We start from the raw sequence: 25,552 nt of genomic DNA, 5'->3' as shown, positions 1-25,552 counted from the left end.
GCTGAAGTTGAGTATAGAAAAAAGGAAACATGCAGAGAAATTACCTTTTGTCTTTCAGTAAGAATTTTAAAGTTAGAGTTAATATGCTGATGTTTTAGTACACAAAACCTACTTCACGTTTGGCAAGGCACACATATTTATGTATTTCAGTGGGAGCTTCCGCAGGTGTTATCAGGAGCAAGAGAGAGGACACTGAAAGTACATTAAAATTAATGGATGGAACAGTCAATCCACTGTCCTCATCTGGGAATCTCCATAAAGATCGGCAGTGTGGCATTCTTACAGCTTGTAGAGGTTTTGCTCATTTTCTGCCCTTAAGTAGCTGCACATGATAGCATACAGACGCAGATGCAGCAAAGCTGCAGGAAAGGGGCAACTCTGAGTTACTTACGTTGACAGCCCAAGCTGTGCCAGATATATCCCGGCAGACATTTATCACATTTAGGCCCTGATGTTCCCTCCTTACACTCACAAAATCCTCTGTCATTACAGCGATCATGGACTGAACCAAAAGGGTTACAATAACAGTCTGCAGAAACAAGACAACACACACACACTGGATTCAGGTCTACATAAGGTGATAATTCATTTAATACCAATAAAGGCTGCATTTCCAGTGTTAAAGGTAAAGGAAGACTGTCTATTAATGATATCTAAAGTAGTGAATATAATTACTATAGTCCATTTATTTGTTTGCATATGTCATTTCAGGAAGAGACGTTTTATGATACGAAGAGAGAAAGTAAACACAAAAGATGTAAAGGCAGAAGATACCATGTTCTTTGAGAATAAGTGATTGTACCAGATTCTGTTCTGGTAAGAATGTTTTTGACAATTTAGTGAATGTTAGGAAAGGTTTGTATATCAATACATCATTAGGGTGAAATGTCTCACATCATTAAAATAGGCTTATTTATATTACTCAATATTTTTCTGAGTGCTGAATTGCTTTAGAGGGCTATATAAATGCACTTTACTTATTTCCAAGATAGTCTTCCTTTATAGTGTGGAGAAGTATAACCATGTATGTGGATATTTGCCATTAAACTGATGAGATTGTATTTAGCAGTGACATTAATAAACCTTTTACATATTCCACAATGATAAACTTGAGGTGAGCAGTAATGCAAAACTTATCAGAACTCGCTTTATGTTGCCATTTTCATTTCTCTCACCTCCCAGTGGGCAGATGGAAGATGTAATGAGGCTCTTTCCCTGATACTTATTTCCACGTGTGTGTTGACCTAATTAAAGAATGACTAGGGTAACCCATTTCCTCCCAGAACAGGTACTGCAGGGGAATGTGTAGTCTTCTTCAATCACAACCCTTTTCTTTAACATGATTATAATATTCGTGTTCAGTTTTGGCTAATTAAACAAAGAAGACAAGACAGTAGCAAGCAGAGTTAATTTCTGGCATTGCTATTCATTTTTTTAATTTAAGTGGCCATATCTTATTTGTATGTAGACCCATGTAGACCCAGAGTAACTCCACTGTCAACTGAGACTGCAGACACACATTTTGGCAGCGTCTGATCTCTGCTGTAGTTGAAGGCAAAAGATAGATAAATCAATTCCTGAATCTGGGCAACCTGCTGAGAATCTGGCTTTGTGTGTCTGTGAATTGGTGCTGCTTTGACTACCTTTGGAAATTGTTCCATAGCATTAGGTTAAAATTCAGTGATATTGTAAATGACAAAATGTTGTTCAACTTGGAAGTAAAATATTAAAAAATACAATGGAAAAACTGTAACAGGAAAAAACATTATCAGAAAGACATTTGTCATCTGTTGTATCAGTGTTTATTACCCATAAATTACAGATGACACTTTGAACATTTGGCATGCTGACGAAGAGTAGTTACCTTTGGCAAACAGAGTTCCACAATAATAATAGTCAATTAGATAGCAACATTCATTAATGAAGTTGAACGTTGACATGCCAAAAAGACTGTGCACAATTGAGCATGATTATACCGCAGTGAGTGCCATTTGAAAAGCTGGCAATTCAGACGTGAATCGGATATATGAAATGTTTATGTAAATATGCACAGAGCAGAGATACGTACTGAATGCAGGAAGTCAAATTTGTTTAGAGTGTTTATAGAAAATCTTGAAAGGCAAAAAGTCTAGAATTGCATTAGAAACAGCCAGTTCTTATACATCAAAACTAATTGGATATAATAGACCTACAGTGATTTAAACAAGTGTTTATGAAGAAATGTATGGCCTGTGGCATTGAATGCTATAGAAGCATGATGTTATGTTGGTCACAGAACAAGAACCTGACCCGGAGTCAGTGAGAACTTTCCTACTGAACTCTGTCATCTAAAAACGTTGCAAGTACCAGGCCCCTAGTGTGCTGTTTAAGGGAACATAGATACTTTAAGTAAAACCCTTTCTGTAAAAGTGGTAGATCAAACCAGGACACAGCACAGACCTGGTAACCTTTAGTAACTGAATCTAGCCTCCATCTTTCCCAGTGCACAGTTGATACCACAGCCATATAACCTAGACAAGCCAACAGAGCATCCAAGCTCATTGTCCAACACACTATGTCAGGCTATAGAACACTTCCCAACACCTGTCAAATACCTAAGACATCAGAAAGATCAAAAGCTATGATTCCAGTATGTTACTGTGGTTATAAGACAGTGGTTAACATTAATGGCCTTGCAACAGCAAGGCATTAAATAACATTTCCAGATCATCCTAGCAAGTAGACCACACACCAGGTTCCAAGGTAGGGAAAAACTAGTCTCTGCTGATTTAACTGGGTAGGAATTTTCCTCCTGACCTGAATCTGGTGACTGTAATGGCTGGGAATATGACAGTAGTAGTAATCTTTTCACTGAGGTGCGATGTATTAATATAAAGCTGCTGTAAATAAAATACAATGAAAATAAATGAAAAAGAATGTTGGGAAAATAGGCTGAAGCTTGAAGACTTGCCACTGTCAGTCTGGGTTGACAGTGGCTACAGGACAACCCTTACGGTTCACTTAATTAGTTACCATTAGAGTTTATGAAAAGTTCTCACGGTTGATAACCGAAGCTTAAGCCCAAGTGACTGCAAGGTTGGCTTTGTTATAGGTGAGACAGTAATGACTATTTTAATGTTTATGTCATAAGGCAAAGGAAGAAATGATTTATTACTCTGGGTCTACTTGGTGGTTTCAATGCTATTTGTGCTTGCCGGTGTACGTATTCACTGAAAGAAACAATTATTAGGACTTTATCAAGAGCTTGTAAAAAATAAAAATGCTCTTCAAATTCTGTTCAATTCTTTTTCACTGCAAGCATGTCAAGTGCATTTTTTTTCTTTAAACTACCTTGATTTATTTAGAAATTGCTGTTGCCCATTGGAGGTAATTTTGCAGTCAATTGACAAATCCACAAATCTTTGATGATTCATTTTAGGAAATGAATTTCTTTAGAAGCAAAATAAATTTTAAGACATAATGAAATAGATTTTAGCCCACTGTATAGAGTGTTACACTGTGCTTCACTGTTAAAAACAAAACAACAAAAAAACCACCCCCTCCAAAAACAAAACAAAAAAACCACAACCCTCTCAATATTTAAATCCTTTTTAACTTTGTCAGTTTTAAAAATGAAACATTTTCATTAGTTAAGATTCATGTTATCCATATACTTACCATATATATTTTTTAAGATTGTGTAAGTAGTTTTGATAAATCAGAGACAAACCCTTGTTTGCTGCCATTAAACTAGCTTATCCAAACATTTTTGACTTTAAGTATGTGGCTGAAGAGGAAAGAATTAACCTGGAAAAGTAAGACTTTCATACGGGAATAAGATTTGCATGTGTCACTGGAAATCTGCTTATTAAAATGTTAATGCCAAAATTCCACTCATACTTAAAATCCAAAACACTGCTCTTAGAGAAAAGAGAAATGAGCGTTTCCAATAGAGCAAGACTCCTTGTGCTTGACCCAGAAGGATGGTGAATCCATTTACTCTCTGAGATGCAAATACACCACACTTTGCAGGATTAAATCTGAGCAGCCCCAGTTCAGGAAAGCACTTTAAGCACAATTTTTTTTTTTTTTTTTTTTTTCCCCTCTGAGAAGGTCTTAGGTGTCTACTGCACTCCACTGGCTCTAAACCAGAAGTATTACAAAAGTTACTTCTGGTCTTCAGTCTTAAGTTGGTGAATCAGCTGCGATATCACAGATTTTGTACGCAGTATGATCACTGTAATCCTCAAAATCCAGTCCAATGAGAATATTATTTAAATAAATTACCTTATATGTAGCAAAACAAGGTTGATCCTATAGTCATCTCACATAGTACGGTTCTCATGGGAGTCCATGAGAATTCTGCTTGCATTGAGGTGGGAAAGCCTGCAAATGGACCACCACTTTGTGCTTTTTTTTTTTTTGAAGACTCTTGTTAAATGAAAGTTTATTTTATTTCTGTAGTGTCTGAGCAATTATGAAGTACACAGTTGTTTTACTAAGACATTCTAAATGTATCACTTGCATATTAATTAAAAATCTACTTATTTTTGACTCCCGGCTTATTAACTTCCTGGTCTTAATGACATGGCTACAGATGCTGTCTTAGCATTTCAGTGTACATGGGAAAACAATTTACTGCAGAAGCTGGTGAAAAATCCCAAATAGAGTAATTTAGTATCACACTCATTAGGCCTGTTTAGACAGCTGAAATTATATAGCCCTGGTGGTCACACCAATGATGTCCTTCATCTACATCAAACAAATATGAGGGACAGTACTTCTTACTGAGAACACTGAATTGGGTTAACCTCCTCATAAGAAATCATGACTTGCCTATTAAAGTTCCTATTAGCTCAGACTAATTAATGTCGAAGGAAATCATGCATTTTCTGAATGTGTTGCCAAGCAAAGTTAAAAGAAGGACATGTAAAATGCAGTGCGTGGATGGATCTGGGTGTTTATCACGAAATAGAATGTAAATCTGACAAGCTGTAAACTGAAACAAATAATAGCAAAGTAAATAATTTCTGGCTTGAATTTCAGGAATGAATTATAAAAAAAATATTAAAGTATAACCTATTCACCCGTAGTCCATTTTGGCATGAAAATCTTAGTTACTTCTTTCTTTCCTTTTTCTTTTCCTTCTTGGAAAGAAAAAACAATCACAGTGGAAATCCAGGCAATGTTCTTCTGATGCTTATGTCTATGAGCAACAATACATAATGAAATCGTTGTTTGAATAGTGCCTTTTATGGCTACCTGTTAACTACTGGCCATTGTATGAAGCTACCTTTTACTGAGTATCCTCAGTCTTCACCTAGGGCCCTCTGCCTTTTGCTGTGTTCTGTCTGTGGTGATAAGAGAATAATGCATCTTCTAGTGTGACATTTTTTCTATTTTTTGTGTTCTGATATTTTCTTGAAATTTTCTTGACTTCTGCATTTTGGATATTTATATCAGATGCTAGGTTTAAAGCACTGTTTTCATCTAGGAGTCCTACTTCTAAATTTACATAATGCCAAACAGCTTTTACAAATGCTACTCCTAATCACACGGGCAAAATTTCAGTTTCCTCTCTGAGGAAGAGAGGAGTTAAGACTGCATTTTACAGCCCTGTGCCTGAGAGTAGAATTTGGTGCTACATTTAATTTTAAAATTGGAATGAGTTAAAAGGAGTTAATAAACACCAGTTCCCATGTTCTATTCATACACCTGGCAACTTTCATAGGTCTACAGGCCAGTATTCAATAGCGTACTAATAATTCCAAAAGTTAGACTGGGAACAGGGATTTAAGACTCAACCCTACCATGTTTACGTGTGTGCAACTCCAGTGTAGCTCCCTCCCGCAGGACAGCACAGTCAATTTCTCAGGGGCTTCCTGGGAAAGTCTTCCCTGGACTCTTAGCCAGGAGGTTCTTCATCATGTACAGATTCAAAATACTTCCTTGGGGCTACAATGGCAACTATGGCAACAAGATGGAAAGTCTACACAGATGTTCTTATCCATTGAAAAAGCTCATTCTGGCTCATCTGGCAAGTAAGCAGCAGTGGTCCCTAGCAGCTGCCGGTAGCTTAAAAGGCACAGAAAAAAAGCCGCAGTTACCCCGGGACTGACCTATGCATACATTTTCATCGTCCAGCTCTGCAGAAGCATTTCTGAAGTAGCCCAGCCTGCATAACTCACAGTGCTGACCTCTAGTGTTGTGCTTACAGCTCACGCAAATGACCGTATTGAGCAGCTCGATGTAACTGCACCGGTTGGAGTGCCCGAAGCATTCACAGTCTTTCAAGGAAGAACAGAAATGTATACAAAATGTATACAGCAGCAGAGTAATAGCACATTACATGCTTAGTAAAAATGAACTATGGAAAGAAATATGAATGAATGGCACATACATGTTAATCAATGTAACATGGACAACAGCAGATGTTTATCTGCAATGGAAGTGAGGGTTGTTTCAGGCAGGTTAGTGTGACCCGACCACCATGGCATGATGTCAAAGACTGACTGCTGTTGGCAGACCTGATGGAACTGAAGCATTTGCAGTTGTAAACCTTTCAGGGGTACTGGAGGCTCAGTTTCTGCTTATAGAAATGCATGTATTTTTTTTTTTCATATTCGAGATGAGTATAGATAAAGACACAGGAAAAACTTCCTCATATTAAAAATATTAAATACAGTGGACAAAATTGTCAAACTTAAGCATGCTTAAATCCACAATGAAAGATAAGATAAAATAAAAAAAGCTTTGTTCTGCTGTAAGTAGTGAGTATTTAAAATTACTTCTGAACTTGGCTCAGGGTACTGTAACTCGTAGGCACCTTGGGAAATGGACTATTTTAATTCAAGACCAAATAAATCTCCAGTTTGACAATTTTGGCCAGCACCTCCTAAAACAATTAACAGAGAAGTGGAAGGAAGAGAGATTACTATTTAAGAGCTATTTCTAGTACATTTCTGAGGTAAGCATTAACCTATTTTTAAAATCTGAGATGAAAAACTATTAGGCCAGAATACACCTTGAAAACTCTGGAAATGTACACTGAATAGAAAACATGCTTATTGCAGCCATCTGAACTGCAGCTGACACGACAACAACTTCTTAAAAAAAAACCCTTGTTAAACATAGAATCCTATTGCCTCTGAGTACTTAATGACAAGGACTATGTGGTTTTATCCAGAAAAATGCAGAAACTAGGAAAGCATCAATATCATTATACAAGGCACAGCTATGCTTTGTGTAGAAAGCTTGTGTAGGTCTGACTGCTCAGCTCTGAGACTGAGCCCAGAATGAATGCAGGAAAGGTTATTAGGATGATCAAAGAAGTAAAGAGCCAATTTAAAAAGTGTACTATGATAATTTGGCCTGTTTAGTCTAGGAAACTGAAGAAGGGATATCACGGGGCTATAAATACATCAAGGAAATAGCCTTGTGCCATCCTAAGTGAGTATCTGTGCTAATGGACAACACTGGCACAAGAACAAGTGGGTGTTAACTGCTCATTGAGAAATTTCAGCTGCAAATTAGGAGATGGTGTCTAGCCGTTTAGGGCACTGAGGTTCTCAAACACACTTCCAACTTGTAGCAACTCATGCTTTAGAGTTGCAGTGTATAAACATGGTGAAAGAGATTATGATATGTTCCCTGCAGTAATGGAATGCAGTGACTTGAGGGCTTTGAGATCTTAAAGTTAACTTAGGCTATAATTAGATAAAGCTGTAGCAGAGGATGTAAAATGTTAATTTTGGAAATACATGGCAGGGACCAAGTCCCTTCTGTATTTTCTAAAGTACACTGCTGATTGTGGTGGGGCACCCAGTGAGCCCACTGGTTGTTGATGTAGGGCGTCAGATACAAACTTTGTTCCTGTTTATATTTTTATTAAAAAAAAAAAGTCAGTACATATTCATGAGTATGTTATGTAAAAATACATATATACTTTTGCTGTTGTCTGATCTAGCAGACTATAAATAGATTGCATCTTTTCTTTTATCTATATTGCTTAACATAACATAAGTTTCAATCTTGAGAGCTGTCTTTTGGATGCCAGGAAACATTAATTCAATTTACATATTCATAGTTAACGTATACACACTCTCATTCTCTTTGATATTACATTGATGAAGTAATGTTCACAGTTCATGTCAGTCTAATAATTTTGATGCCTCTAACTGCTGGAGTACGGTAAAACACTTGGTTTTTCAGTCTCAATATGCTACCACTTGACATATTTGAGTAGGGAGGAAAAAAGTGTTAATGTTTCTCTTTTGCAACTGGTCAGTGAGATTCAGCGTTTTAGCCAGCTGCCCAGCACTATTTCTCCACTAGCATATCCATCTTACCTGAGTAAAAACTGCACAGGGAAGGGGCAACAGACCTAAAAGTAGAAGCTAGTGCTAGCAAAAAGGATCACAGTGAAAATTGTTACAATGCTAAATTTTAATGTTTTATTTCTAAAATAAGAAAGATTGGTTGGAGATAGGCATTATGATCCTTCTGAAGCTCAGATTAAGAAGCAATGCTGTCTTAGTCTCTGCTTTGAGAAAGAACCTGTCTTCTGCCCCCATTACATAACTTGTTTTGGCAAGAAGATACTATGCTGTTATGTTCCTTAGACTTGTGGCTAAATGTAATCACACTGCAGGTGAATTTAGAGGAAAGAATTTACATTGCTTTTTGAAACAGTAATGGGCAGCAGAATAATAATACATTTTTATGTTACAAAAATATGCAGGCTGTAAATAAGTGACAGTAAATCAGACTATACTACCTCATCTTGTGTGTTTAAAATAGCATTCTGTGAATGAATGACTGTGCTACTTCCACTCTGAAACTGTGATATGACCTTTAGTAATACTACTACAACACATAATTGGCTATTACAAAAGCACAGGAAACAAAGCTGCACATAAAATAATTCACTGCTTTAACAGGGCTTGCTACAAGTTATGAACTTGACTAAAGAAGCATTAAATAGTTATGAAAGGCTCAGTTTGATGTACACATACACTCTTCAATATATTCAGAGGGACTACAAAAGTTCAGATGTGTCTTATCAATATTAAGGGTAATTAATGAGACCAATTCTTGACTTCATTGCAGTCTCCAACTTCCTCATCAGTGGGGGAGAGGGAAGTGCTGATTTCTTCTCTGGTGACCAGTGACAGAATGGAGGGAATGGTAAAGGCTGCATCAGGGGAAGTTCAGACTGAATATTAGGAAAAAAGTTTTTACCGAGAGGGTGGTTAGCCCCTGGAACAAGCTCTCCTGGTAAGTGGTTATGGCCCCAAGCCTGTCGGTGTTAAAGAAACTTTTTGAAAATGCTCTTAGATATGATTTAACTCTTAGGTTGCTCTGTGTAGAGTCAGGAGTTGGACATGGTGATCCTTGTGGGTCTTTTCCAATTCATGTTATTCTATGATTTTAGTGGATACTCTGTTTTGTAACAATTGTGCTGAAAAGCTCTAGGAATCTTCATCTTTACACTGGTAAATGCCATATGATATACTAAAAAAATCTGGGTTAACTGAAATGGTCTAACATCTGATCAAAGATTAGTAATGGCAGAGGAGAAAAAAATAAAAAGCCAGGACAAGGTAACTAAAGTCCCTTTATTATTATAGCCAATTTTTTATGATTTTTGGTTGTTTCTATTTTGCTAATGCAATCATACGAACTTATTCTTTTATTGCTGTTGGCCTGATCAGTGATCATTTATACATCTTTAGGTTTATTAAAAATAAATAATAGTAATAACAAGCTATGTAAAGGGTCTGCATATGATTGAAAGGGAAGTGATTTCTCCATGAGTTTCATGAGGTGCTTCCCTGAATTACTCACACAAAACGTATAATTGCACTCAGCATCATGGCAGCTGGGAGTCTGATAGCTGTCAGTGCTGTATGGCCTTCTAGCTTATCATGTGATTCACCTAAACCAGCACAAAGACCAGAAAGTAGCCAGCATATTAGAAGTGTCAGAAGCACAATTTAAGGTTTTTAGCAAGCGTCTGGCTAGCAGCATCATGACTTTCATGCACTGGCCAAGCCACACAGTCACTGAAAGAGATAAGGGGGAATGTACCAAAATCAGGCTGCAAATGGTTTAACAACAATGAAATGACACGAGCTGACTGTGCTAGAAAATGCTGCATTCAGTTCTGAGCACCATATGTCAGAAAAGACATGTAAGATTAGAGATAGTATAAAGCTGAATAACAACAAGGAGTAAATGGTTTGGAAAATAAAACCTCAGAGAGGTAAAGCTAGCTAGGTGTGTTCAATGTGAAGGAAAAAGGGAGATGGGAGATGAGATAGCCATGTTAGATTTGATAATTATCTTTGGATGATTCAGAATTGTCAAATTCCTTGCCATCTCATAAAAGAATTGACTGTATGAACCTTTAAAGATGATTCCCAATGGAATGATTCTATTGTGACAACCCCGCTCCTGTTGTATAAAACATAATAAAATTACCTATTGAAGGAAGCTCATGAAAAGGTTGATCATTTAATTGTTTTGTTTCTATAAACTGAATGATCTTTTTTCTTCCCTGTTATAATGCTATGGTTTTACATCTTTGAGATGATATATTGTTGTGCTATCAGGACTAGGTTCAGCTCAAGGTTCAGCTGGGACTGGTAAAACATGAGATGTCATCACATGAAACAACGGTAAACACACATGGAAAGTAAGCACAATTTTAAAATGAAGACTGGTAATGCATGAGACAGCTATCAGTGTCATTTTCTAATCAAAAGAACAAAAAGTATTTCAAGAAAAGTGCTTTCAGAAATCATTTAAATATTTTTTCTTCTTCGTTTTCCCGTAACTGAGCTCATCCTTTGTATGCTAAGAAATACTAAGGAGATTTCCTTGTGACCTTAGAAATTACCTGCTTTGTAACAGTTATGATCTCATCAAATGGATCAAACCTAAGTTCAAACGCTTGTTGATTTCTCAAATCCTTACTAATGTGCATTTCATGATTAATGAGATATTCACAGAAGCTACAGAAAGACAAAGCATCTTTATATGTACTCTTTACAGATAAATTGATGAGGAAAACCAATGAGAAGATCTCAGAGTTGACTATAAATGATAGAGATGCAAACAAAACAGGTTGCCTGGACGTTACTGAGAGAATATTGGCATCTTTCATAATGTCTGTATAATTCCGTTATTTTGATAAAACATTTAAATATCAGTTCAAAATGTAATGCCTACACTCTCAGTTTGTGCACTGTTACAATAAAATGAAGATGTAAGGCACACTTACAATGCATTAGAAAACATAAGTATGTACTACACTCCATGGCATTTACAGATACGTCTTGATGATATGGACAATTGACATTTTTATGTATTGTATGACCTCAACTAATCTATTTGTTTCCTTTTCACAATTTATGCAGATTGGTGAGGAAAAGAAATCTCTACCAACAATTTGCTCTCTAGGCAATAATCTGAATGGTAATATTCTTATTTTTAATTCCTTTAAAAACAAATGACATGTAACCTTATATGCCACAGTGCCACAGAAGCATATTTATTTTTTCTCTGTATGGTTTATATTTATGTGACTTAATGTTTCTCTTGTCATCAACAAAGATGCCTCACCAGTAAGCTGATGGGTACACTTCACAGATATTCCAGATTCATACAGTGCAATGTTTTCACAACACATAGCACTATGAAATCACTGTATGAATCCAAGAATTCCTACCTCTGTTGTGGTTTGCAACTTGAACAGAAGAAACAGTTGTCATAGTTAATTTGGGAGCAACTGTACAGGTAATAAAATGAACAGTAAATTAGAAAAGATTTTGTATAGGAACAAATCAAAAGACTAAAATATACTTCTTTATTTTCCTTTTTTAAATTAACTTTTACAGTGTTAAATTTAACTTTAACAATGGTCACTGTTTTGTTAGGAAAGGGTGAAACTTGGTGAAAATGAATTATAGGTACCAACTACTGAGTCATTTGAGCTTTTGATCCAAGATAAGGGGAAAGTCATTCACATCTGCACACTTTGGCAATTTTGTGTTAGTGGTTATATGATAATTTCTCTCAATCCGTGACCAATGACTGTATGGTAACCGCTGTGGGCTGCGAATGGTTTTATTAAATTTACTCTGGCCTAATAATATAAACAAAGAAAACACAATAAAATAATATAAACTGTAGGCAGATTTTTGTAATTATTCTCATTATATGCTATACTTGACTGAAGTATTAATTTAAAATAATTGTGAAACACTGTAACAATATGCTGCAAACACATAATTGGAATATAAATACTTATAATTTTTTGTGTTTTCTGCTCCATAACAAAATGTCAAAATTATATTTACTAAAGCTGGCTCTTATTTACTAGGGAAGAAACAATGAGTAATTTTGTTCTGTTCAAGACGTATTGTGCAATGAAGTTAAGTCTTAGAACACAAGCAGTATAATTGATTAAGCTGTGAAATCCATTATAAATGCTGAGTGTCATTTTATCAGGAATATTTAGATTTAAAATTCCTGTGAATAATGTAGACTAATCCTTGCAGAGAGCAGAGGAGCAGAGATGTACTCTGTATTTTGTTTGTTTAAGGAACACAGACAAAATTTTGAAAAAAAAAAAAAGAAAAAAACAACAACAAAAAAATGGCCAAATGAAATTATTAGAATGCTAAGTATCACTTCATCATGTTTCTTTAATTCAAAACATGTGAATAATGCAAACTGAAATATATTGCTAATCCTTATAGAGAGTACAGGTGAATTGGGATTTTCTATTTTTTTGTGGGAAGCACATGTAGTACATTAGGTTTTATACATACTTATGTGTCAGTTTGGTCACTGATCAACGGATATAAAACTACAGCCCTTCTAAAGTAACTTCCCAACAAATTCCTAATACATTTTGTTCAGATTAGTAGCTATTTTCTACATCACCTTTTCATTCTCCATCTGTATGTGTTATAGGCAAGAAAAGACACTCTGAACTGTCAGAGCAAGCCACAGGCCAAATTTTTACAGGGATTTCTTGGGAGTGAATGGCTACTGGGACAGTAAATAAGGAGAACAAAAGGGCATTGTTTTTTACATCAAACAATAATTATGAAATGTATATAGCTGAATACAACTTCAATTAACAAAGAATCGTACTTCTGTTTTATTACTAATCTTTAAAAGTTGTTCTGTCACTTTCGATGCTAATCATCGTGCCAAAGTCTGCAAATAATATTTTGTGTGGCACTTGAATTGCAGAGAACTGAGAGTCTATTCTGCAGAGAATGTACTTGTACTGGGGATGTCACACAAGCTAAGAATTCCCAGCTCACTTGGGAAAAAAAACCACGTGGAAATAGGACATTAACACATGGGTTTGATGTAGACGATGACAATCTTTCGCACTCAAAAATCTCAAAACTTACTCATAATATAGACTATAGTTTATACAAGTCCAACATTATCCTGGGACTTCTGTTCAACTTAATGTATATCGGTACTTATAAACCTGTGTTTCTACTTTTCCAGACTTTATGCAGTGATGCTGTGTGTGATCTTAGTTTTGAAAAATGCTCTTTTCAGGTAAGGTTTGCTTTATGTTTAAATTCTGCAGATATTTTTCTCACAGAATAGCATTACTCAGCACTGAAAGAAAAATGAGTTGGATTATCATTGTTACTACTTTTGTTGCCATGTGGGACTCTTAGGAAGCAATTTCAGTAATTTTAGACCACTAGGAATTTTACAGCATCCTACCTTGATTTGGTTTAGAAACCTCAAGGGAAGAAATATTCGGCCATATCCTATCAAACTTTGGAGGATCTGCATGCATCAGGAAAAATCAGGTTTTGTTATTTACATATGTGATATTGTGCTAAACAGGCAAGCATATGGACAAAGACATAGACTACAAACATCCATTTCTGTACTAGTCTAAGTTGCACTTGAACAGTACATGACTCCACATTAAACAAGAAAACAAGCAATTGATGATTCCCAAAACACCAAATGGACATAAAATACTGTGCATAACAATTTATCTTCCATGGTTTAAAATATTGTTCTTGATGAGAAGATACCCAAGACCAATATATTTGGTTCTAACGCCAGGAACAAAATAGAAATGTGTTCTGTTAATCTGCTCTGTAGAGATAAAATGACAATATCAGACAAATACGAATTTCTTACCAAAGACACATATCTTACCGTAGCATCCTGGTTTAAGGCCTTATTGAGTGAATTATACTTTTGCTATCGAAACATATTCACCAGTAGAGTGAACCTTTTCTTTGCTCTCACATTTTTGTGTATTGTATCTGTTTCCTATCACCTCTACTAATCTATTTCCAATATTGATTTTTTTTTTTTTTTTTGGTAAAAACAAAGTGTATACATTTCTTAAGGGCCCTAAATAAGATGTTATCTCCATATAGTGGCATTTTGCTTCTGAACAAAAGTATTAGGTATGTCTTTTCAGAGTTTCATTTCCTTTAGTTCAATGTGTTTTGGGGCTGGCTTAGGGCAGAGTGGTAACCCTTAACAGGAATGGTGCTGGCTGCAGGAGCTGGGAGCAAGTAAAGGGTGTGAGCTGGGTGGTTGAAAGCCTCTTTGGTTCTGATGTGGGACATGATATTTATGTTCTACTTCTTTTTCTGTTCTCTGTCTTCATTAGCAGCTCCCATCTGCCTAGCTTTGGATATCAGATTTGGACATTTTTGTCTTCTGTGAGTACTGCAGCTGTTACTTCCTTTCTGAGCTGAATAGAAAACTTCTTAATGGTCACATCAGCCTACATAGCGGTGATAAAAATGGGGAGATGGCTATTTTATTTCTACATACAAGGAATTCACTTGAGTAGTGAATGGATTGCAGTCATTACATCTTTTTGGCATCAAGGGTCTATGCTTGTAGGTCTTTTTGAAGCAGGTGTGATTCACTGGTATGTCAGTCTTAGTGGAAGACCTTCAGGGAAGCTAAGAGAAAAAGACTGGTGCTTCAACATCTGATGTGGAAGGAGGACTATATTCGTTTTCTATTGTATCTTCTGACCCATATGTCAAAGGTGAAGAGAATTTGGCTGGGTGTGGATGAATGTCCCAAAAGTCCTCCAGGAGAGAGCAATTCAAGGAAGGGATAATGGCCTGTACTGTGCCATTTACTGTTAGGTAGTCTTCTGCAATCGAATCAGTCAAGTGTTGATCTAATTATATATCTACATCATATATATGATCTATATATATATATACATCTTAATCTTACATTTTTGTGCTTTTTCCTTATCAGTCAAGAAAACAGAAGAAAGGGAAACCAAGTTGGTTTAGTAGATTCTCGAACAGTCTATGTCTTGATTAAAAATAACCTGCCTCTACTAATCAGATCCACCAATTCACACACATAGGAAGTGCAAACAGAGTAGTCAGTGCATGAAAAAAGCTATCTAAAAGCCGTACTTACTGAGGTGGCATGATAACCCTGGTACACTAAATGATTCTGATTCCACATACCTTCCTCCTCCTCCTGAAACACTGGCTGACTAGTTATGGTAAATAAGTTTGAAATGCTGACAAATTGCTTGCACAGTTAATTCACCGTTAAAGTTTTGGTAAAATTTTAGGAACACTTAGGCTTGACCAAAGTGTTTGAAGAGACTGGACATTAAGGAATATGCATGAAAATCGTGAGCTAAAAAGGAAAAAGAATCTTTGATTACATTTTCTTTCTGTCCCCTGAGCCTTTTTGTCTTTTAACCATCATCCAACATCACAGTTGTTGCAGAAAACCCATCACATTTCAGACAGGAACTTATAATACCCTACTTCGGTTGCTGAACATTGAGTGGCATCCCTACTTCAAAAATTCACATGCGAATTGGCCTAGATAGTAACAGTTATAAAAGTAATAGCATCAAAGCTTTGTAATGCCTTAGGACTAACCCTCTGGTATATCTGTCACTTAATAAACTGTAGGTCCTATATATGAAATCAGATAAGCTTTTATTCTGATAATGATTTCCCCAAGGAATCTCTTGTCTTGTCCAAATGATATCATTACTTGTGTGACAGAGAATCAGTGTTACATATTTCTAAGTAATCCTATAAATGCTATAGATCTGTGCTCATTTTAGCAAACTGACTTAAAATGGAGATTGTGATTTGCTACAAAATAATTAAAACTTCCCTGATCCTTTAAATTAGATTATATTCAGCTGAGTTTCTTAATGGGCATCCAAAATAATTAAGAGCATATTTACTGTGTCTGAAGATGAACAACTAAGATTTTTTACAAGTGATTATTACTAGTTATTAGTGATAATTATAACCATCTTAGAAGGGACTTGTGGAGGTCATTTGTTCCTGTGCTCACAGCAGGGTCAACTTCAAAGTCAGATGATACGGTTCAGGGTCATATCCAGTAGAAACCAGATGCTTTCTTCAGTGGCTCTGGGCTGCTTGGTAATGCTCCAGGAGGCTTAATGCTTCTATTACTCACTCTATTACTCACTTCATTTTTTTTAATCTTTGGTAAAGATAATTTTTTCCTATGTCCTTACGCATGAAATGTATTATCACCGAGATTGTTTTCTGATAAAAGTCAGTTGTCTTATCTTTGATTTTTTTTTTCCAATGGAGATGATTTTCAATGCTTTATCTAAAAACATATGTGAAACTTCCAAGTCAAAGAAGGTTGACGATCATTCCCACAAGTATATTGGAGCAGAAGAGTCATTTTTTGAACAGACATCAGTACGATTCATTTAGCAGCTAGTCATTCTTTTATAGCAATTTGTGAAAATATTTCTAGTCCTCAGTGATCACCACAAAACATCCTATTTAGAGAGAAGTTGACTAGATAAACTAAGCTCTTCCAGAACAGTTTTGTGTTTGCATGCTCTATTCTGTTACTCAAGTACTTATTTTCTGGAATAATTAATTTTGGCATAGGTATTCTAGAACATGCACTGGATGAATCTAGGATATTACTCTATTGCAATATGTTCTAAGATAATCATTCTGGGTAAACAAGGCTACAGATATGTGAAAAAGAGCTTCTAAAAATCCATTTTAGTGTATTATTTAAAGATACTGTAGGCACCTTTAAGAGTAAAGGTATGTGAGATATATGAGAGAGCAGAAAATCAGCCATGTCATTTTAAATTTGCATTGGAAAATTCTGTGGTTTTAGTTCCTATTGTATGAAAGACAATTATATGCAGAAAATAACTCATGGAAAAATCTTATTTTCATGAAGTAAGGAAAAGCTGGTTGTCTGTTTACTAGGTGTATGATCATTTCCTGCCTCCCAAACTCAAATGCCTGTTTTGGATACATAGTATTAGAATTACCCGTGATATTAAATAAAGGAAATATGTTTCAAATATTCCCTGGAAATGCAATCTGCACCACATGCCACATCATGGTTTTGAATTGGGGAAATAACAGAAATGAAACAGGTCATTTCAACCTTATTCCAGCCAGACGGCTGCACATGAAAAAACTTGTCATGATGTTGGCAGAAATTAATCAGCATTTTGCTTGTTTCTCACTTCAACCAAGTACTGAGCTGAAAATAAAATTAAAATGTATTTTAAGCCCTCCCACTGAGAGGGACTTATCCTTCCTAGGGGATGGAGAAAGAGGACAGGTGATGCAGCATGTGAAGATGACCCTGCTACCTGGGCATCTGCTCTGCAGCAGACTAGGATGTTTTCACCTCCTATACTGTTTAAGCTGACCTGTCCACAAGCAATGCATTTGCTGAAAATTACTGTTATTAAATCAGTAAGTCTTAAGTAATACTCACTCAAATTGTAGACAGTGAGCACTTGTGTTCACTACTATCATTACTTATTTACATTATCATTAGGAACCTTAGTGAGAGAGACTTTAAGATGTTTATTAATGGTTGTGAAACTTTTACTTAAAACACAAAAAAGTACTAAAAACTTGTCAATGTAAGTTTAATGATTCTAGTAGAAGTCCAAGTCATTGAAAACTGACCTTGCCACTGCCTGTTTTAAACAATAAGTAACAAAGTAAAGATTGTTTCTTCCACAGTATACATGTCTGTTGAGCACGGTGGAATTAGATGTATGACAGCAGTTTTAGGTTTCATATTAAACAAAACAAACAAACAAACAATAAAAATAATAAAAAAGCTCATTCAAATCTGTGGCAGTGGCAATTTAGTAACTGCTGGAATAATTGAATGTGTTTAGACAGATGGCATGCCATCACTTCTTGCAGAGATCTCACGATCATTATTACAGAATTTCTAGGTCTGTTTGAAGTCATGATAACATACCTCATGAGAATTTGCCTTTCAGCACTTCTATAATACTGAAAATCTATCTCCTCAAAAGGGAAGAAATGCTGATACTATTTTTTTAAATCACCCAATATTAAATTTAAAAAAAATACTGGGCCAATGTTAGGCCTTTTGGAGCAATGTAGGAAGTTTCATACCTGTTCCTTTGAAGAAAGGAGAATTCTGCATAAATGTGAAGATGTGGTTGTTTTATGGCAGCTCCTCAGCCATAACATCTTTTATAACTGTTGGAAGAATTTAAATGCAATTAGTCCTTTACGTGTCCAGTTGTTGTCTTAGACTAAAAGAAAGCGATCTTTTTTGAGTCTTTAAAAATCCAGTGATTCAGTTCTGGAAATTCTTATAGCTGCTATCAGAAAAAAAATCCATTGCTTTTTAACAAAAGCATTGGCTAGTTCTCACTCTAATGAGGTGTGAAGGAGTATTCTTCAATTGTAAGTATTTCCAGTGAAGTATTACAAATGCACAACGAATTCAGGTATTTTGAAATGCAATATTTTATGTAATTTCTCATGAAAAAAGAACTAATTCTGTTGATAGTTTGTGGGAGTGGTTCTTTTTAAATTTTGAATGGTTCTGCTTTTTTCCTACAAAGGTGCTGGAATTCACTGTTGGACTGGGACTATTGTACTGTAATTCACAACTGATGAAGAACAGTAAATCAAGACCTGTTTTAAAAATCAGAATGCTGATTTCAAGACTCATTCTTCCCTTATACTCTACAAAATAAACTGATTACATGTCTAAGGGACAAAAAGAAAAAGAGTAGAAAAGATACAGAGATGCATTTTTTTCCACGGTAATTTCTTCCTAAGCTTTAATGATATTGTATTTTTAAATATCTTTATGGATCTTGTTTTCTCTCCATAAAGTTTTCTGAATAACTGCAGCAAAACTTGCATATTGCAAGTGCAGTGTTTCTTCCACAGGTACTATGGTTCTTGTTGAAATGTTGCTATCTCTAGCGTCTCCATAGAGTCCTATCACTTGATTGTTAATTAACAGCTAAAACAAATATAGCAGGAAAATGAATAATCTCCTGCATATTACAGCAAATCATAAAAGCCCTGAAAAGACAATTTGATACGCTGACTTTTAACTAACTCAGAACAATGAATGTAAATCAGGATGAAGAATGAGAAACAATACTGAACTGCCTCTAAACTGGCCATGGCTACTAAACTAGAGAGAATGGCTCTTCTTATCTGTTAAAATTGGTGGATCTGGCAAAACAAAACAAACTAAAACAAAGGCTTCCCCAAATCCCAACACAACAATTCATCGGTGCTTCCTCGAGGAGTGTTGGTAGTTTCTGACGTGGCACTAGAAATCACTCCACAAAGAGTGGGTTTCTGTTCAGTGCTGGGGTCAGCAAAGGCATTCTGCTTAGAGAACTTCAAGGCTAATATCCTACTTATACAGAAGGAAAAATAGCTTTGTTGTGAATCCTATCAGGTAAATAAACTACTCACTTTTTTTTTTTTTTTTCTCTATTTGGAATGTTAAATTCTCTTTCAGATTTGGTGTTCAAATTAATGCATTATACCACACAGGCTGTCAGTATCTTTTTGCCAGCCTCATAATATTTTACTATCATAGAAACTTAATTGTTGAAGTGGAAAATTCTGGATTCTTGGAGGTACTGAAGTAAAGAAGGGAAAAAAAGACAGTGATACTGCCTTGACATAATCTGTTACTCAGATAAGGTGATTGCCTTAGGCTAGGTGTCTGATTAACACTAATATTTATTAAAAAGTTGGATTTGCATAAAATTGAATTGAAAGACAATTTTGCTAGTATGTCCAAAATAATATACACACAGTCTGAAGACAATATTTACATGTTCTGAAGGAGATAAACATCTTAATGGGTCTCTTAACTATAGAGTTATCTCTGTAAAACTTGACCTCAGGTAACAGAGAAATAACTACAGCCTAGTTATGCATGTTCATATCCTACTGACATATATGTATGTCAGTGTGCTACGTATATACTCTAGTCCAGAGTTTGGCACTGTAATGGTTTTGATCTCGTGACTGTAAATTTAACGAGAGAAGTTTTCAGTTGCTGCCAGGGGGCAAAATCATGTCCACAATACTTCCAGTATGGTTAAAAAAAAAAAAAAAAAACCGACAAAAAACCCCTCTAGTATTTGCTCTCAAAACCTTTTAATATTTATATTTACCACTTTAAAACTTCATAACAAAGATGTAAAACAAACAAAACTACATTCATATTAATACTATTTTAACTACAGAAACATATCTACCAGATCTTTCAGGGTTAAGAAACCAGTAAAATAAGAGTGCCCATTCAATCTCTATTTTACTTTTGTGTCTCGCGTTCATTATCATTCAAAAAAAAAAAAAAAGTTCAAAAAAGTTCTCTTAATTTGAAATCGGCTATAAAGAAGAACAAAAATATAGCGAACAAAGCTGAGAATACCATCTGATTGTCTTGATTGCACCTTGCACTGGGGTGCATGGTCTGTCTCTAAATTCTGACTCATCTGCCACCAGCAGGCTTTAAGGTGATAATCACCCACACAGAGCTATTTGCACATCATGTCTATCTTATCCTCTATCTAATTATACCCTTTATAACAAACTGTTTAGCATAATTAGTGGAGTTATGCTTTACAGGAATAAAGATAGAAGCTATAGGTTAGAAGATTCAAGTTTTTGAAGGCATACATGTACAAATTAGTTACTTTGGTATGTGGTCACAATAACGAATACTTTGGTGTGTTGGTCTATGTGAAATTATACAATGATTATTTTAGCAAGTAAAACAATGCAGTTCTCAGAATATTAAAATACTGTATGTAAGCACTGTTGATCATAAAAGCTTAAATTATGAAATGGTTTTGGGACTCATTAATTGCTAACACTCTCACCAGTATTTTTTCAAACATGGCTGAAAAATGTTGAAAGGGCCAGTGCTAGAATCAAGAATGCTGGAAATGACAGGAGAACCTATTACTCAATTGATAGACAACAGCAGGTACAAATGACCTTAATGGGAAAGCTCTGATTTATTTTTTTCTAGATGATCAGAAAGGATGTTTACTTAATGACCACTCTTTCTTTGTGCTCAAACTTTAATGATGAGCTGCTTTAATGATGAGATCCTTTGTATTCAGAATGATTTTTTGATCCAGAATGATACGTATATATGCACGCAGTTAAATATATTTTATTTCTCTTGGGCATGCTTTCATTGCAGTCTTAAGAGTGTCTAATGAACATTGGTTGCAGTGGCATGTTATTTGTATGCTGGCAGTTTAGTGTTTATTCCTTCCCTCCTTCCTGTCCTTGTCTTACATAAGAGGAAAAGCTCGAAGCACACAAAAGCCAATACCCCCATAGTACTGTTCGCTGTCAGGCAAAATAAAACCTCAACTGCATCTCCTGAGAATAACTTCCTGTCCTCAGGTGGGGAGGAGCACTGCTGATATGAACACAAATATTGTATTAATATAGACAAAAGAAAAAATCATGCAGAATCCATTAAAGCAGCCACAACTAATTAATCTTGTTTGGTTTTATGTATTAATTGTACTTTTGTTAAATTCTTTTAGAGTCCAGGATAAATTCATGGTTTCTATCCTTGTTTAACTGATAATTCTGCTATTTCTATCCTACAGGAAAGATGTTCAAAACATTGTGCGAGAAGAGCTATTTTTCCCCTGAGCTATTTAAGAAAGAAAGCATGAAAAAAACAAGCAGATTATCAGTATTTACTTGTGCTCATGAAGAGATGCTCATGCTTCATCCTTTCCAGGTAGGCAAATAAATTTGTTGAATTCTACCACATATTACTCCAAGATGTTTACAGAGTATTTAAGATAAAGCATAGACTTGAAGTAATTCTTGTATTTCCTATGGCATGTTAAACAGGATTTTCTCCATTATTAATAGATAAACGGTACTAATCACCCCAGTGTAAAACACAAAGAGGTCAACATTGCATCCTTTCAGGTCACCATTGTTTAAAAGGCATTTGAGTTTCCCTATTAAGTTTTCAAAGGCCAACATCTGCTGATGCTCAGAAATGGTAAATGTGGTGACAAAGGCTGTATGGAGTGTGAAGTGAAAACAACCATATAGTCCATGCAACAAGATACTGAGAAACTATAGCACAACCATACTTCAAAGACCTATTTTCCCATTCATCCCATTTCTGTTATTCATAGCAGGATATTCCTGATAACACTGACATAAGCTTTTCTCTTTCATTTAGTTCATTGTTTTGGGTTGTAAAATATGTATATAAACTCAAGGTTTTGAAAATAGCATATCTTTATGCATTTGCATTCATGCTAATGTCAAAGGAGATACTAAAGGAGGAAAATTATTAAAATTGAAGGCTTTCATTTGCAGGTCCTTGTCATTGATGCTGTTTTGCTATTTAAAGCTACAAAACACATGTCATGGCATTCAGCTGTTAGCACTGTTCTTATTTATAAGCAGGATAGTTTTGATGACCTTTAACTTGCTGTCTAGAGTTTAAAAAATCAGTGCTGTTCATGAGCTTCAGTAAACTGAGTTGATTTATAAATTGACAGACCTGACCGTGCATCATAAGAAGCAAGGCACTTTCACCCAAATTAGTGGAAGATTTTTCAGCTGGATATCAGGTATGGCAAATTGTATTTTACTATTGTGGTATTTTATCATTGTGATAGTCCTGCATCACACAAGTTCTATCTGAAGTCTCTGCAAAGCTGAGGGGAATATTCTGTCAGCATCACCAGGATACCATTTTTACCTCCGTGCTTTATTTGTAAGCAGCTAACACGCTATGTGCACTTCTCTGCTGTGGAACTCAGCTGAGACTCAGAGCTGAGTTACCATGCTCTTCCTTTAAGTGTTCTTGCATAATGAATAATCTATTTCATTGATATACCAGTTCTTTACAGCATTATGGTTTTGTCATAGTTGAAGTGTAATATTTTATTGCTTTAAAAACATACAGAAAAGCAGTGTTATTGCAAGTGTTTTTTCTGCACTTCTATTTGCTCTGTGCAGGAAAGCTCGGTTCAAAGGCCACTGGAGGTAATGCAAAGATTCCAACAGGTACACTACAACTGCTAAGCTACTGCATAAAAATTAGAAGTGTTTTTATAAATTCTTCCATTTGCTCTTTGAATTTAAGCATGCATATATACATGACAATTAATGGTCCTATACTTCTCTGTTATTAGCAAGCACTTTTTTTTTTTAAATACAAAATATATTCAACAAATATTTTCTGTAGAATAGGGTCTTAATTCTCTGTATAGCACTCAGCTTTATAGTACTCAACTTTCATCTGCTTATCAGAACAGATCAGAAAATCTGTGGCTGAAAGCATATGTGTTGTCAGGAGTGACATTCTCTCTGACCACATAATATGGTTATGTGTTAATGTAAACCAATACATAGCCCCTTCACTGTAGAGCACATTTCGGAGAAACATTATCTACAACAGAAATGGATGTTGGGAAATAAGATCCAAGAAGCTGAATGACAATGCAAAACGATACTGTTTTTATTACTTACTACCAATACTGGAAATACTGGGTATACCTGTAGAGAAAAAGAAACAATGAAAAGGTGTTGTTAGCTTTTTGCTGTAGTCAGCAACACTATTGCACCTAAAATTCTGAAAACAGTTTTCTCCTAATTTTCAGAGTATTGTATCAATGGATAGTTAAAACCAAGCAATTACCAATATGCATCCAGCCCTTTCAAAATGCAGGGTCTTTAGATTTTTCAGTATGAGACTGTAGGGACCACTAAAATGTCTTGACAGATGGATATTTCTGGGACCTATACCAGCTCTCTGAACTTCATGAATGTGTTCAGAACAGTTTTGTATTTGAACTAACCAGGCATTAGGTTTAATGCTTTAGATAAAAATATCAGTCATGCATGTATTATGCAGATCTAGGAAAATAATTTAACCAAGGGATAAATGCATTGCTAACTGCTTTGGCCAGCTGCTTAAATCAGTTGATACCTTCTGTTGCATTAACTGTATATAGCTATTTTTTTCATCTTTTACCTGATGGTTACTTAAGTTATGGAAAAGAAATGTAATTGAGCAAAACAATCTAATGCATTAGGTTGGTCATATTGACTAAACCTATCATTGATTTTTTTTTCCCTGCTTTCATTTCAATTCCTAAGCTGAATTAATGCAAGGAAACCATTCCAGAGGCAGGTGAGATTTACCAGAAGAGGTGGGACTGCTTAGGAGTAAAACTCCTCTGCTAAATTAGCAATATGGGATCTCTCAGTAGTCCAGATGCGTAGCTTGAGGTCATGTCTGCCCTGAAAGGTGTCTAGCTTCATGTTCAAAAATGTGGACATGAAATATTTCCTGAAATGCTATTTTCTTTAGATGAAATGATATTGCTACTGGTGCTGTTCCTAGTTTCCAGGGTTAAATTGCAAACCAGTACTTAAGCCCTGGATGTTTACATCCTCTCAGTTAAATACAGTTTTCCTTTTGTAAGTTTTACTGACTTTAATGATATGCATTTTACTGCAGAAATCTGTGTGTTTCTCCATTAAACATCTGCTATACTTCTTTCAAAATCTATCTTAGTTCTGTCTTAGAGATGGTATGGACCTTGTTCTGCAGTTAAGCATGCTGGAGCAAAGCCATATCTTACGGATAAATGATACTCATTGTAAGCAAGGTGGTGGAGTCAAGTTGGGATCATTTTGAAACTGTGGCTTGGCAAGGACAAGGCTGAAGCAATTGCATATGCAGAATGGTGGACATAAATAGATCTTTGGTGTTTCACCACATCAGTCCTGGGGCATGTGTTGGAATGGCAGCGCCTTGGTTTTACACCCAGGCACTGGACTGGGGGTAGCACCTAGTGCTGGCTGGCTGAGCCCCACATTCAGAGGCTGTTTCTAAACTTTGTCTATTTCTGCTGAGATTAACTTGTATTTTGCAGAATTTTAGAATCATGCGGTAAGTATTAGAAGCTAAATAAGGATGCCATCATAATAGAACAACATGGTTTTTTTTCTAAACGCAACAAAAATTGCTTATTTCGTTATTGTCATTTTCAGTTAGATTAATGTGAGAGAACTTCTGTCCCCTTGCCCTAATTGTCAGAAAGACAATCAATTTTCAAACATTTTTCTCCAAAGTTTCAACAGCAACTTGTTTCATTTTTTTACAAGTCATTGTAGCTGTTTTAAATTAGCAGGATTCGTTTTCCTTTATACACTGACGG

The 25,552-nt window shown here is 35.6% G+C and overlaps 2 protein-coding genes across 15 annotated transcripts in view; one reads left to right on the top strand and one right to left on the bottom strand.

The window, feature by feature from the left end:
• NTNG1 (netrin G1) overlaps positions 1-25,552 on the bottom strand; it is a 157,018-nt gene that overhangs the window by 27,933 nt on the left and 103,533 nt on the right. For 4 of the 12 annotated variants that reach the window (XM_083846745.1, XM_083846754.1, XM_083846749.1 and 1 more), the window contains exons 5-9: positions 23,856-23,882; positions 13,744-13,809; positions 11,711-11,770; positions 6,099-6,266; positions 392-529 (exon numbers count right to left, since the gene is read on the bottom strand). In XM_083846745.1, coding sequence (XP_083702871.1) covers positions 392-529; positions 6,099-6,266; positions 11,711-11,770; positions 13,744-13,809; positions 23,856-23,882 — 459 coding nt within the window. The remainder of the gene's footprint in view (positions 1-391; positions 530-6,098; positions 6,267-11,710; positions 11,771-13,743; positions 13,810-23,855; positions 23,883-25,552) is intronic. The other 8 variants (XM_083846752.1, XM_083846753.1, XM_083846751.1 and 5 more) reach the window with 8 other exon arrangements.
• LOC310903457 (uncharacterized protein) overlaps positions 1-25,552 on the top strand; it is an 88,419-nt gene that overhangs the window by 28,058 nt on the left and 34,809 nt on the right. Inside the window, exons 2-7 of one of the 3 annotated variants that reach the window (XR_014587538.1) lie at positions 493-816; positions 9,088-11,457; positions 13,516-13,569; positions 14,660-14,711; positions 18,908-19,111; positions 21,959-22,951. Coding sequence is in view for 1 of the 3 variants with exons in the window: in XM_083846774.1 (XP_083702900.1) it covers positions 493-625; positions 712-786 (208 nt within the window). In the remaining 2 variants the exon portion in view is untranslated. Of the gene's footprint in view, positions 1-492; positions 859-9,087; positions 11,458-11,780; positions 13,570-14,659; positions 14,712-18,907; positions 19,112-21,958; positions 22,952-25,552 lie in introns of those variants that run through there. The other 2 variants (XM_083846774.1, XR_014587539.1) reach the window with 2 other exon arrangements.

The sequence above is a fragment of the Anser anser genome (genome assembly GCF_964211835.1).
Source record: "Anser anser genome assembly, chromosome: 8".
NCBI lineage: Eukaryota > Metazoa > Chordata > Aves > Anseriformes > Anatidae > Anser > Anser anser.
The sequence above is the reverse complement of the archived record's forward strand: the minus strand, read 5'-3'. Positions and strand labels throughout refer to the sequence as shown.